The sequence below is a fragment of the Electrophorus electricus genome, chromosome 16 (assembly GCF_041902795.1).
Source record: "Electrophorus electricus isolate QZ-2024a chromosome 16, ASM4190279v1, whole genome shotgun sequence".
NCBI classification, from domain to species: Eukaryota; Metazoa; Chordata; class Actinopteri; order Gymnotiformes; family Gymnotidae; genus Electrophorus; species Electrophorus electricus.
Window position 1 is genome coordinate 12,355,794 of NC_137512.1, and position 15,180 is coordinate 12,370,973.

General features: G+C 36.9%; 1 protein-coding gene across 14 annotated transcripts in view; it reads left to right on the plus strand.

The window, feature by feature from the left end:
* The window catches only part of znf185 (zinc finger protein 185 with LIM domain), a 27,117-nt gene continuing 11,937 nt past the window's right edge, over positions 1–15,180 (plus strand). For 5 of the 14 annotated variants that reach the window (XM_081698706.1, XM_081698709.1, XM_081698708.1 and 2 more), the window contains exons 1-25: positions 1–162; positions 1,384–1,436; positions 2,958–3,072; positions 3,457–3,561; positions 3,683–3,715; positions 3,800–3,859; positions 4,017–4,064; positions 4,237–4,317; positions 5,502–5,582; positions 5,922–5,978; positions 6,086–6,181; positions 7,748–7,858; positions 8,055–8,099; positions 8,233–8,331; positions 9,142–9,225; positions 9,432–9,530; positions 9,733–9,819; positions 11,174–11,266; positions 11,859–11,951; positions 12,215–12,307; positions 12,568–12,660; positions 13,637–13,729; positions 13,986–14,078; positions 14,317–14,409; positions 14,729–14,821. In XM_081698706.1, coding sequence (XP_081554832.1) covers positions 1,427–1,436; positions 2,958–3,072; positions 3,457–3,561; positions 3,683–3,715; positions 3,800–3,859; positions 4,017–4,064; positions 4,237–4,317; positions 5,502–5,582; positions 5,922–5,978; positions 6,086–6,181; positions 7,748–7,858; positions 8,055–8,099; positions 8,233–8,331; positions 9,142–9,225; positions 9,432–9,530; positions 9,733–9,819; positions 11,174–11,266; positions 11,859–11,951; positions 12,215–12,307; positions 12,568–12,660; positions 13,637–13,729; positions 13,986–14,078; positions 14,317–14,409; positions 14,729–14,821 — 1,955 coding nt within the window. In that variant the 5' untranslated portion in view covers positions 1–162; positions 1,384–1,426. The remainder of the gene's footprint in view (positions 163–1,383; positions 1,437–2,957; positions 3,073–3,456; positions 3,562–3,682; positions 3,716–3,799; positions 3,860–4,016; positions 4,065–4,236; positions 4,318–5,501; positions 5,583–5,921; positions 5,979–6,085; positions 6,182–7,747; positions 7,859–8,054; positions 8,100–8,232; positions 8,332–9,141; positions 9,226–9,431; positions 9,531–9,732; positions 9,820–11,173; positions 11,267–11,858; positions 11,952–12,214; positions 12,308–12,567; positions 12,661–13,636; positions 13,730–13,985; positions 14,079–14,316; positions 14,410–14,728; positions 14,822–15,180) is intronic. The other 9 variants (XM_081698707.1, XM_081698713.1, XM_081698715.1 and 6 more) reach the window with 9 other exon arrangements.

The window sequence follows — 15,180 nt, forward strand, 5'->3', positions numbered from 1 at the left end:
TCAAGCAGGCAGCCTTCCCCAGAGTCTCTGTGTGTATGTAATAACTCAGAACAGACAGTCCTACAGTTCATTTGTTCTCATCTAGCAAGACCTCTGTTTAGCTATATCTGGGCCAAAGTAAGGTGTCCTGCACTACTTTGGATTTGTATTTTGTAAGTCAAGGTAAGTTAGTGGCTGTACCAGCAAAAGAGTATTTAGAATATTTAAGGTTCAAGTTGCGTTAAAGCAACTACTGAGCAATATTTTACCTGTCATGTAGTCATTTGCGGTTGAAGACAACACTACTTTTGACAATAGTATTAAATCATATGTCAGATCAGCTAAGCATGCTATCATTTTTGTTCTCATGGGGGCATATACACTATGGTTAATTGTAATAATTTAAAGAATGTGATATGTATACAGGGAGGTGATTGATATGTAGCCTTATCCTTTGACTGCGAGGTTTACTGTAATACTCTTTGCCTTTTTTGCCATTTCTATGTCACTTTGTTAACTTGCTCTGATTTACACTGTTAGTAATTCACGTCTCATCCAGTTTTGCCTGTTTGCCTTTGCGAGTTGATTTTTGTCCTGAGTTACAATATAAAAATATTGAATCTTACCATGCATTGCTCCGTGTTCAGTAGGTCAGACATTCAACCGAATCATGCCTCTATTTCTTCAAAAGACCAGTCATCTAGGTCATTTTCATTACTGGGAGAAAAAGAGCTACATCAGATTTCTAGTTATGCTAGTGGTGTTTGCCTTTAGTCTTGAAGGGGTGTGTCAATGCTGGGTTATTGGGAACAAAGCTTATGAACAAGCATTTAATGAGTTAAAGAGAGGAAAACATTGAACTATGCTGTACTGGAGCCTATGACCTCTCCAACAGGACCCCTTGGATTTAGAGTGTTCACCAGTTATATTTCAGGGCCTAATTTTCTGAATCTTACCATTCTTATTAAAAAGAATACAGATATATGTATTCTGAAATTGGCACATCAATGTTTAATTGTGTTGTTAATTGACAATAAATATAGCTAGAAAGGTGTGGATTACTTGTGTTTACAATTGCAAATATATTTGGACTACTATACTGAAACCCACTCATGGAAATAATCCTTAATATGTGCGTCAGAGAATGTTCTGAAAGTGGTGGGACAGGCTAGGCAGCATGGTTAAACAATGACTCAGAAATTCTAAATAAATGTGAAAAGGATGAAAAACAGACCTGAAAGGATGGGTGGCAGTTTACTTGGGTGGCCAGAAAACTGCCAAATAACATTAAACCCATCATGGTCTGTGTGGAAAACAGAAACTTTATATTTACTGAAACGTGTCTATTTTTGGCAAGTTAAATATAATACATAATACTGGCTCTTCTTTCTTAATTTGATCCAGATTTTCTCTGAAAGCAATCTTTGGATACAGTGAGCTGCCTACAATGTCTTCAGGTGAGCTACAAGGACAACTACTCTAACTTATATGTTCTCTGACACATAAGCGATAATAACTGAAACTTTGTACCAAGCCCAGATTTATGATGACTAATGGAAAACCTTCTGTATGCATGAATGACATTGCCATCATCTCTTTCCTCATTCAAAAGTGTATATAATATAAAAGACAAATATAAAAGACATTGTGCTTTTGTCAGTTACAATGTTATCCTGTGGCTGTATATATAAATATGTGTGTACATTTCATACTTACAATTTGGGTATGGGTAGAAGAGAATATACACTCAAAACAAACTGATGTGAAAAACACTGTACATTCTTCTCTAAGGATGTTTGTAAATATCAAACATTTTGGAAATTTGCACTTGAGAAATGACGGCTTTTCTCAAACAGTTAACACCCAATTAATATATAGCCTAAATATGTATTTTAGGTGAGATGTTTGTTGCCTTCTCATAAAAAATAGCAAATGAAAAGTTTTGCAGCGTGTGAAACTGATGTCACTGAGGTCAAAGCAAGGAAAAAATTCTGTTTGTTTTGATGCTGCTTTAGCTCAGAGTTAACCGATATGAAAATGTTTACAAAATGGCAACAAGTCACAGCAGCAGTGGCATGATCGTAGTTTGCAATCTCTTTACAAATAAGGAGAAATTTCTGTGCTATTTGAGTAGTACCAGGGCACATGCTGTGGCTATCATGTAGGCTTTCAGAAGATAGTACAAAAACTTTCTGCCTGTCACATCTGTCCAATGCTACTGGTGCTTCAGAAGGCCAATGATGTGCTCCACACCTGAACATGCAGCACATTGTAGTACCTCTGTGCACTGTGGGTTAGAGCTGAATTCACCCTGTTAGCTGAATGTGTGCAGTACAGTGCAGTCTATTAACTTATCATTGCTGCATATTCTACTTTCATGCTAGCCTGTTCTCCCAGCTTGTAAGGAAACCTCATTCATTCTTGAACATTCTTGTGCATGGTTTGTCTTGGCTGGTGTTTGTAATGCTTGTTCCAGTCTGGCACACAAGTCCACTACTCTAATTGGCTTATAAAGAAATATACATCATGGGCTAGAAAATGCAAGTGCTCTCTGAGAAGCTGGTCATTTATAAATCTTCCCTTCATATAATATTCCACTATGGCCATAGCAGCCACTGAACATCATTATACTTTGTAAGTGTAAGACTTTTATTACCATTTAAATGAAAACCTTAATTTTTGACAGTCAACCTAGCACTGTCTGTGGGGGAAAGCAATTAAATATCCATATAGTGAATGCAAATGATATATTTAACAGTACCACAGGCAATAATATGATTTACTAACACTATAAACATCATGGTGAAATATCTAACAGTTCAATACAGTTCAAATACCATTCACTACTCAGGCCTCTAAGGATGAGACCATTCACTACTGACACTATTCCTCATCTTTTGTATTGGAGATCCAAATGTAGGTCATAACTAGTTTGCACAATTGTTATTCTGCAATGCTTATTTTGCATGTCTGTGCAGAGAGGGACAGACAGTCTGTTTTGCGTACAACAAAGGTTCGTACTGCACTGAAGGGCGACAGCAGCTGGATTCAACGCTCCAAAGGGTTTGAACCAGAGGAGGATGAGAAGCCATGGTGAGTGTAATTAAGAATTCTGATGACACTGATAGTATGTGTGTGCATGCATGTGTATGTTTGTTCATGTTCTGCAGACTAAGGTATCTCTTGCAGCTGATATGCTGATCTTGAGAGATGCTAGTAGTGTGTTTGTGTGTGAGACAGAGATTGAAAGAAACTGCTCTTACAATAGTAATGGTAGTGTCTGCGAGTTTCCCAGAGCCAGAACCTAGACTAAGCCTAAACCTAGACTAAAAGGAGTTACCAATGATGATTCATTGGTACTGCGATTTAGTCCTTTTAGAGTAGGCTTAATACATGACCAGGAAACAAGCAATAAATGTCCTTGATTAATCAAGACTCTGCATGAATACACCACATTCAAACTTATGTTATCTGAAGGGTCTCAGAGGTGCAGGGCAGTCGTTTCAATGGAGCGTTCAGTGACCCTTTATTAGATCCCACTTCTACTGAACAAGAACCCAAGCCTTCACACAGCACAGACAAGTGAGATCTTGCATCGTGCGCGTTTCTGTTCTGTCACGTTTGTCACGTTGTTCAAATAGCCCGTTTTAAAGTTCTACTCAGAGTAAAGCCTTACACTGACATTTAGTTTACCTTTCAACAGTGCCAAAACACCATCATCTGGATACTTGATCAGGTAAGTCAGCATTTAGGTATATGCGGTGCTATAGACTACTACAAAATGCTTCCGTGTTATGAACCACAAAAAATTATTTCGCAGAGGAGTTTTCACAAAGACTGAAACCAAGTCAACTCAGCCGTCCTCTGCCAACGGTCACATGTAAGCAAGCGACTCGGTGATTACCTGAAATATTGGAAGTACACATAAAAGAGGGGATAAATACAAATGTTCATTAGTGGTACTGCAAATTATGTGGAAATTTAAGAGTGTCATAAAGGGTTCTATTTTTACCCGCCTCTACTCTGTTTATTTTTAGTGGAACATCTGGCTTCGTCAAAAAGGCTTCTGATGGGTACAAGAAAATGTAAGGGTTAATGAGTTTAGTAAACTGTGAATAATTTCCTGATGCAAAAAAAAAAAGCCTTTGTGTAGTAATGCACGCTTCCACTACAAGCCATATATATAGGTTCATAGATTAGTGGGTACGATTCATTTATATTCGTTAAAATCTGAATTGCTTTCGCATGTGTTCTCAGAGCCCCTCACACTGTTCGCTCGAACATAGAGACTACCGAACGGTCGGAGCCGTCTCTCAGCACAGAAGAACAGGACAAAAGGTGAGAGGAATAGGCACCTGCTTATTAACCACTGTTACTCACTACTTTTACATGCACACCAGTGGTTCGAACTACACGATATTTTTGTCTTTCACGCGGGTCAGTATGTCAGATTAGGCAATCATAAAAGCATACATTCTTGCCGTGTCCTGGTTGGGAGACTAGCAGTAATACTGGTTTGACGCTGCTCAACCACCATCCATGTTCTTGCACGAGTTAGTAGGTGATCTAATGATTGTCAAGAAGTTGTCAGTTATGGCTACCGAAGCGCTATGAGTGATGCCTGCAGTTTTGTTTTCGGAAAATATAAAACGCATATGCACCCGTTCCTTGGTTTGATGAAAAGGAAACTATTGACTATCTATCTTCAAAGAGAACTTGAGGCAGCCTAAGGAATAACATCAATGTAGCAATGGCTAGCTATCAAGTTCGCTGTATGTAAACAGAAGGTGGTGGGAAAATGATTTGGTTTTGGGAATGAAGACCTCTTAAGAGCTCTGAAAAATGATGATACAAAGATATGTTTTAATATCACGTGGTTTGACAATTACTGTAACGCTATATCTAACCGAAATCAACAGCAACAGCAGAGTCCCTCATCCTATTTGGCATGGTTAAGGAATGCGTCGTAGAAGTTGTCAGACTAGGCTAGAAGATACAGAACATAGTAGTCCGAACCAGGCATAAATTTAGTTGATGTAGGTTCAAACGTGCAAACCTTTGAACCACTCACGCAGTCTATTACACCCAAACACGCACGATACCACATTTAGGACACCCAAAACAAATGTTTTGCTCTGATACAAAAAACAAATTAGTAATAAAAGAAGTTGACGATGTGTCCTTTATGCTCAATATTATGAACTAAAACTCTTAAGAACTCTTAAGAAAGTCAAACTGTCCTTCTCTGCATGTAAGCGGAACTATGAACTGAGTAATCTTTCAGAACTATTGCAACCGTTTGGGGTTTTAGATTTTTTTAGACTGATTAAGAGCAACATTTCTTAGACTAGGTACTTGGGCTATTGTTTACATATAAACTTAGCATTGTTCACAGCGTTCCTCTCCCTGAAACCGGGCGTGTACGGTACTGTCTGACGCCGAGCTTGTGTGTGTGTGTGTGTGTGTGTGTGTGTGTGTGTGTGTGTGTGTGTGTGTGTGTGTGTGTGTGTTCTCGTGTTCAGGACAGAAGCAGCCAGCAGTTGCCTGAGGAACTCGGCAGCCAGACAGCGATCATACGTGCTTTCGGCTGCAAAGAAATATGAGTAGGTTTAACTTCTATTGACTCAGTGGTAGTCCCGTGAGGCATGACACTGCTCAGATCATCGCTTCCCAAATCCACAGGTGTTACATTTGGATAACGATAAATAAATAACTCGTTTTCAGGATGAGCATACATTTGTAAATCAATGATTATATATCTTCTTACTACCTGCAATTCGTAGCGTCATTCTATTATGATAGTGTTTAATAATATACGCAACGGTAGTTTATGTATTAAACCTTCGTTGTCTACACGGCTGCCCGTATGAATGTATATCAATTACATAAATTATTTTAGTTTTTGATATTTTTGTTTTTACTACTTTATGGCAAACATTTAGGTCTTCAGAGAAACCGGACGGTTCTGCTCCGACAGTTACATCTTTTGTTGCCAAGAGGTACACACTTTTTTGGCTAATTCACATATTCAGAAAACGTCATTTATCGCGTTATAACTGACACCACTGGTGTGTGTGTGTGTGTGTGTGTGTGTGTGTGTGTGTAGGGTAGTTATCAATGAAGATGAGGACAGCAACCCTGTTGAACCTAACGCAGAGACCCCAGTTTCGCCTTCCTCTTCTGGCCTTGTGGCTCAGCAGAGGTAAACCGTCACTTTATTGTGACGATTATGCTTGCCTATACGACAATCTCAGATCGTGAACGATTTCTTTGGTCGTGAGGTAAAATCTAGCGTCTGAACATGTAATGTGTCATGCTCCACGGCAGACAATTTAGTGCCTGTGCGACCAATGACAACCTTCAGTTACCCTCTTGTGTATAGTCGGCTGTAGACTGTAGTGTTGTAGTAAAGACCATTAGAACAGAGTCCACGTCAAGACCAAATATTGTTAGAAAAAGATTATCCAACCCACACTGGCTTCCTACATTTACCGTCGGATTCGGCTGGTTGATGTTCTGTTGTGAATGCAATAATACCATGTATCACACAAACTGTAACACGCCGAAAACCTACATTTGTGACTGAGGAAACGTATCACCGTGACGTTATATGCCTTTACCGTCATGTTAAACCTGGCAGTAGGTTTTATGAAATTAGTCCATTGTCTATTAAAATAAATATAGTATCAGTCCAGCTATTTTGAAAGGTTTGGAGGCACACGATAAGGTTTATAATGATAAAGACCTTACTCTCCATTTCTGTAAAGCATTTACTTCTATAAAGCACAAAATATCCCTTTGCTTCTCTAAAGCATTTCTCTCTTTGCTTCTATAAAGTTATTCAGAAGTTATAGCCTAGTCAATTTAATGTAATAATAATAATAATAATAATAATAATTATTATTATTATTAATAATAATCATCATAATAATAATAATCATAATAATAATAATAATAATTAAATGTTCACAGACTCAGTGTTATTATTAAATGAAAACATAACATTGCAAAGTGCTCTTATAGGTCCTGTTGGAATTTTGGAACCAATGAACATCAACAAACAATACCCAATTGAAAAGACTGATTAGATGTGGTCTGTTAGATAAAATTGAACTTGTTTTTATAAATGCATTGCTTTACATAGCTTGAGCTATATAATAAAATATATAATAATATTGGGAGATAAACTTGACAACCATACAAATCTATATAATAGAAACATGTATTAGTATTGGTAGTAGTAGTATGGTAGTAATAATACTTCTTCAAAAGTGTCATCTATTTTGACACATGCACATGAAATTAAACATAATAACATTTGAGAACTCAGATTATTTTAGTCTTTTAAAACAGTAAATGTGTTAGCAAATGTCTGTAGTTTTCAAAATACTATGCTACAGCAAAAGTAACAAATATCGTTTACATATAACTTTTCCTGAAGGCCGAGGGAAAATTTCAAACTTACAAATTCTGCACAATCTGTTTCAGTTCAAGTTGTTAAAAAGTGGGTTTAGCTAATGGAAAAAGTATAGTTGTACTGTTTAAGCAAATTAATATGTTAGCAGCATGCAAGTCCTTACTCCAGGATGGAGACAGGATGTATTTCAAATGATGTTGAAACCAAGACAAGGCTATCAATTTATGGTGTGTACTACATCACTAATAGAATGGACCACATAATTTGATTTGGTTAATTCATACATTGAAACTTTTATTTTTGACACCACCATCAGTTATAATTACAGAACCTGTGTCCATATTAACCTAGCTACAGTGTGGAAATAAGTGTTGATGAACCAGCACCTCCAATTACTGCAGTCGGAAAGAAAGTCCCATCTCCAGCTCCTGAACTGAAACCAGAGGCCACTCCTACTAAAAGGTTGAATTATATTTGGGATCTTGTTATATATTAGGAGTTTAAATGTGCAGTGAAAAATGCATAGTGAGGAGAAACATCTACATACTAATTTACCTTGCGATATACTTCTGTGTACATAAATATAAATGAGTTTATCTCAACTTGTCTTTCAGTGAGTCTGCTTTCATTTAATCAGCTTTTTTTCTCCACTTTACAGTGATCACATCCTGTATGCCACCTATGACACTTCAGAACCCACTAGGTACTTAAACATTTCTGACCATAAATTGACAAAGTATCTGATACCTTTCAATTATTTTTTTAAACATAAAAGCATAGCGTCACATAAATTAATTTGTTATTTATTTTCTGTTGTGGTCTGTTTCTTTCACTAGTGTCTGGAAACCAGATGCTCAATTCACACCTGCTCCAGAGGCAAAAAATGTGTCATTCACAACGCCTGAAACCAAAACAGAACCCACTCTGAAAACAAGGTTCATTGTGTTTACATTATTGTAGATTAGGAATGGAGATTAATGTCAATACTAATATCTGTTATCTCATTTATCATTTCAGTCACTTTATTCTGCTATGTAGCACTGTTGCAACACATGGCTGACAATACATGGCTGACATGTATTGCAGAAATTTGCTTTTTTTGTCCTTTTGTTACTGAACTCTGCATTTATCTCTGTCTAATTTTCTGGACACCTGTTCTTGTTCAGTGTGACTAAGTATGTCAACCACATCTGTGCCAGTCAAAAATGAAACCCCATCCACAGTACACAAAGCAAAGCCTAAACCAGACCTCTCCTAGCTAAAGTTTATTCCTTATTTTACTTGAGTATTATAATTAAGTAAATGCATATGTATACTTAGTGGAGGTTAGCGGATTTGTGTACCATCTGCTGGGTATCCACTGCTCTGCAGTGCTCTCAGTTTTTTTCTGATTTAATACACCTGACTGAAAAGTGACTCATTCACAACCTGAATCAGATGTGTTTGAGGAGGGTGAACATGAATCTGTGCAGGACAGTGGGTCCTTAGGACTAGAAACCACTTGTTTAGATAGAAATCTCTCAGACAACATAAAATAATGTGTATTATGTGAGAAATTCTTCTACCTGTTTAATACTTTTGCAGCATAAAACAACTCATAGGAATAAATAATACATAGAATAAATAATCTATTGAATAGAATTATAAATATTTGCTGCTAAAATCTTATACTTGACTCATCATTCTTTTTTATCATCCTTATTTGTCTTTCTTCTAATTTCTAGTTGCTCATTTTCCTTTTTCAGTGTCACTAATTCAATTGGTCCAGTTGCTCAAAAAGCCAAATCTACAACACCAGAACTGAAACCAGAGCCTACTCCTAAACTAAGGTTTATTCCTTATTTTAGATGAGTAGCCTGATGTGAATATATTGTATGTATATGCAGATAGTATGTTTGTAAATGCAATATATATATGTATTTTTTCCACTAAATGTAATTTTGACATTTTTATATTTGAATATTAGTGCCATGCACTTTGCTCATAATGCCTTAGGCAATAACATTTTCCTTTCTTCCGTATTATTTTCTCTCAGTGTCACTGAAGGAAATGCTCAAGTCATAAAAGCTCCTGTGTTAAAGAAAGCTTCCTCTGCAACACCTGAACCCAAACCAGAGTCAGCTCCTAAACCAAGGTGCAATATAGTTACATTAGAAAAAGTTACACATAAAGATATAAATTATTTTTGTCTTCACTCATTGTTTTTATTTATCTACATGTTTCAAGCTTGAGTATCTCTATTTTTGCTCCTTCCATATTTTGCAAATTTCATATAACTAAATTATAATACCATAATAGCTTGAGATCAAATTTGTATACTGTTCTCCCTTCCACAGTGTCACTGAACCAGTCACTCCAATTGCTCCAGTTGCTCAGAAAGACACAACCAAAACACCAAAACCAGAGTCAACTCCTAAACAAAGGTGCATTATATTTACATTAGAAAAGGTTAGGTACACATAAAGATAATTTTTATATTCTGTCATTATTTTATGTACTTACAAGTGTCAAGCATTAGAGTTTTTTGTCATGCAGTTTTTTCTCCTTCCATATTTTGGAAATTTCATATGACTAAATTATAGTACGATAATAGCTTGAGATCAAAATGGTGAATCTTCATCATGATGACAGTCCCAGTCCCTTGAGGCAGATATCCATTTCCTAATTAGTGATTGCAGATGCCCATTTGTGAAAATATTTTCACCATCGTTGCATGACAGGATGCAGTACACCAAGATTATATTTTTAGTCGCGTACTGGAATACTTGGCTGGAGTAGTACGGATAACAATAGGGATGTTATCCAACAGTATATTATTAGTGATTGTGCATACAATGCATAATCAGCATTGTTATCCTACAGTGTTTTCTTGTTCTTTGTTCTTGTTCTTGTTCTTGTTCTTGTTCTTGTTCTTGTTCTTGTTCTTGTTCTTGTTCTTGTTCTTGTTCTTCTTCTTCTTCTTCTTCTTCTTCTTCTGCCAGATTTCTGAGCGCTGACTTGTTGCACACTTTTCGAGATATCAGCTATGTTCTAAATAGCCTACTATATTCTACTGATTGGGCCCCAGATCAGTATTCCATTGGCATTATGCAAACAACATAAATGTTTCCAGTACACAAGAAGCCTGGATGATGCACTAAAATGTCAGAAAAAAAGTTGTACATATGGGTGAGACCTTCATGTGTTCAAGTGAACCGTAGTATGGTTTGTTTGTTGCATACTAGATACAATATTGCATACTACTATGGGGACCAGCATTATACAGTATATACTGAGTGCAGTATATAACATGTAGTAGGCTCCTTATGGGACCTTATGGGTAATCAATTGGGACTCCATGGCAACCACTTATTCACCTACTAACAACACAGCAACCCCTTGAGATGCCATAGCAACCACTTGGACCAGCTCTTTCCACTACTTAAAGACTGCATGGCAGTCACCTGCGATACCACAGAAACCACCCAACAAGGCCATAGCAACCATTTGGTTACACCCTAGAATGCTTGGTACTCCATAGCACCTGCCTAGCAATACCATAGCAACAACTTGGTAACACTCTACTAACTACCTGGAACACCATAGTTGCCACCTTGCAAGATCATAGCAACAACTTGGTAACACCCTAGCAATCATTTGGGACTCCATAGCAACCACATAGTAAGATCATAGCAACTACCAAGCAACTACCTAGGGGTTGCTTAAGATGCACAATCACTCTGTATTTTCTTCAGGAAATGCACTTTTCAAGTTTCTGTAATGTTCTCCTTTCCACAGTTTCACTGAATCAATCAATCCAACTGCTCCACTTGCACAGAAAGACTCATCCAAAACACTGGAACCCAAACCACAGCCAACTCCTAAACCAAGGTGCCTTATATTTACATTAGAAAAAAATTGCTTCACTAAAATAAATGCCGAAATAGCTTGAGATCATGGTGAACTGTTACTATGATAGCAGTCCTAGTCCCTTGAGGTAGGCATACATTTCCTAATTACTGATTGCGCATGTTGTTATCCAACAGTATATACTTCTTCTTTGTCGTCATCTTCTTTGTCTTCTTCTTATTTTTCTGATGGATTTTTGACTGCTTACTTGTCCTGAAGATTTGGAGGTATTGACAATGAAACCAACGACAATGGATTTTGTCTGAATGGGAAATATGTGCTTGTATTCCGTTTCTACATAGCAAACTTTTTTTCTCTTGATTTTTCCCATTATAATTGAATATTGGAATGTTTGAAACCTTCATACACATAATAACTACTTACACACCAGCAGTTACACTAGTTATCCTTCAATTGGGACTCCATAGCAACCACTTGGGACCTCATAACAACCACTTATTAACACCCTAGCAACCACATGGTATTCCACCTGGGAATCACTTAAGATATGCATCACTGCATTTTCTTCAGGAAACGCTCTTTTCTAATTTTTGTACTGTTCTTCCTTCTGCAGTGTCACTGAACCAGTTGCTCCAAGCACTCCTGTTGCACAGAAAGGCATATCCAAAATACCTGAACCCAAACCACAGCCAACTCCTAAACCAAGGTGCTTTATATTTACATTAGAAAAGGTTAGGTACACATAAAGACAGAAATCAGTTTTATCTTCTGTCATTTTTATGTACCTACATATGCCAAGCTTGAGTATCGCCATTTTTGCTCCTTCCATATTTTGCAAATTTCATATGACTAAATTATAGTACCATAATAGCTTGAGATAAAAATGATGAACTGTTACCATGATGGCAGTCCCAGTCCCTTGAGGGAAGCACCAATTTTCTAATTTATGTACTGTTCTCCCTTCCCCAGTGTCACTGAACCAATAATTCCAACTGTTCCAGTTGCACAAAAAGATATATCCAAAACACTTGAAACCAAACCAGAATCAACTCCTAAACCAAGGTGCATTATATTTACATTAGAAAAAGTTAGGAACACATAAAGATAGAAATGTTTGTCTTGTCATTGCGTTTATGTACCTACATATGCCAAGCTTGAATATCTCTATTTTTGCTCCTTCTATATCTTGCAAATTTCACATGACTAAATTATAGAATCATAATAGCTTGAGATCATATGGTGATCTGATACCATGATGGCAGTCCCAGTCCCTTGAGGGAAGTATCAAGTTCCTAATTTCTGTATTGTTTACCTTTTCACAGTGTCACTGAACCAACCATTCCAGCTGCTCCAGTTGCACAGAAAGACATCTCCAAAACACCTGAACCCAAACCACAGCCAACTCCTAAACCAAGGTGCCTTATATATATATATATTATAAAACATTAGCTACACATAAAGATAATTTTTCTACTGTCATTAATTGTATGTACCTACATGTGCCAAACATGAACATCTCTATTTTTGTTCCTTACATATTTTTCAAATTTTGTATAACTAAATAGAAATACCATAATAGCTTAAGATCATGGTGAACTGTTACCATGATGGCAATCCCAGTCCCTTGAGGTAGGCATACATTTCCTAATTAGTGATTGTGCATGCAATAGAATGCAATACGCAATCACTGTTTTTATCCAATGGTATATACTTCTTCTTTTTCTTCTTTGTCATCATTGTTTTCTGTGCCGCCTTCTTATTTTTTCTGACGGATTTTTGACTGCTTACTTGTCCCAGAGTTTTGGAGATATCGACAGCAGTACCAACTCCAGAATTTTTTTGTCTGATTAAGAAAGAAGTGCTTGTATTCAGCTTTTTGATTTGACATCTGGTTTCTACGTAGCAACTTTTTTTCTCTCAATTTTTTTCCCATGGGAATTGTATAGTGGAATCTTCATACACACACTCACCCAAATAATAACTGGTTGCACACTAATGGTTACACTAGTTATGCTCCAATTGGGAATCCATGGCAACCACTTAACCACCTAGCAACAACATAGCAACCACTTGAGGTACCATAGCAACCACCTAGCAAGATTGTAGCAACCACCTGGAATGGCAAAGGAACCACTTAGCAATTACATAGCAGTCACCTGGGATACCATAGAAACCATCTAGAAAAACCACAGAAACCAGCTTGCAACCAACTGGGTCTCAATAGCAACCACTTTGGACTTCATCGCAACCACTTTTTAACACCCCTGCAACCACCTGGTATACCATAGCAACCACCTAGCAAGTACCTGGGAATCACTTAAGATATGCAATCACTGCATTTTCTTCAGGAAACGCTCTTTTCTAATTTTTGTACTGGTCTTCCTTCTGCAGTGTCACTGAACCAGTTGCTCCAAGCACTCCTGTTGCACAGAAAGACATATCCAAAAGACCTGAACCCAAACCACAGCCAACTCCGAAACCAAGGTGCTTTATATTTACATTAGAAAAAGTTAGGTACACATAAAGATAGAAATTAATTTGAATTTCTATCATTTTTATGTTCCTACATGTGCCAAGCTTGAGTATCATTATTTTTGGTCCTTCCATATTTTGCAAATTTCATATGATTAAATTATAGTAGCATAATAGCCTGATATCAAAATAATGAAACTTCACCATGATGACATCCATTGAGGTAGGCATCAGTTTTCTCATTTCTGTACTGTTCTCCCTTCCCCAGTCTCACTGAAGCAGTCACTCCAACTGTTCCAGTTGCACAGAAAGACATATTCAAAACACTTGAAACCAAACCAGAGTCAACTCCTAAACCAAGGTGCATTATATTTACATTAGAAAAATGTAATGCCATTTTTTGTCTTCTCTCATTATTTTTATGAACCTACATGTGCCAAGCTTGAGTATCTCTAATTTTGCTTTCTATATTTTGCAAATTTTATATAATTAAATTATAGTACCATAATAGCTTGAAATCAAAATAGTGAACTGTTACCATGATTGCAGTCCCAGTCCTTTGAGGTAGGTATCAATTTCCTAATTTCTGTACTGTTCAGTGTCACTGAACCAATCACTACAGCTGCACCAGTTGGTCAGAAAGACACATCCAAAGCATCTGAACCGAAACCGAAGGTTGCTTCTAAGCAAAGGTTCAGATTGACCTTTTTACATGAATGGTGTTGTGTATATACATGTGTATGTGTGTCATGTAATATTGCAGTAAATTTGTGTTTTTGTTGGTTTAACAAATCTGATTAGATTCAACTAGTGTGAAGCCTGGTTGAATTGGTTGCGGTAGAGGAAGATAAACATGAATCTGTATAGGGTTGGGTTGGGAACCCTGTAGGTTTAGGAACAAACAGTACATATAATATTTATTTATAGGTGTAGGAAATGCCAGTCTTATACATATTCAGCAATTCTTTGGCCCTTCGTAACAATACTAAAAATTGTTCTCTCTTTCCTCAGTGTCACTGAACTAATCACTCCAGCTACCCTGGTTGCTCAGAAAGGCCCATACAAAACATCTGAACCCAAACAAGAGATCACTCCTAAGAAAAGGTTCATCATCCTTTTTAGATGAGATATTAACATGAACCTATGTATATGTGGTTATAGTGCTGGTAGATAATCATAAATAATAATGCATGACAGACCTATTATATTATGGTACCTTTGAGGCAGTAAGCTGTTTATGAGACATAATAATGAAACCACATAAATATACTGCAGAAAAAATATACTGCCTTCTGCAACCATTGCCCAGTGATATTACAGCCATAGGTCTGCATGTGTTATTATTTCTCTTCCTTCAGTGTGACCAAACCATTCCTGGCAGCCTTTTATAAATAAGTTACAAATTAGTTACAATGGAATAGTTATCATCATAAATAGATAGATATATAACTGGATGCATAGAA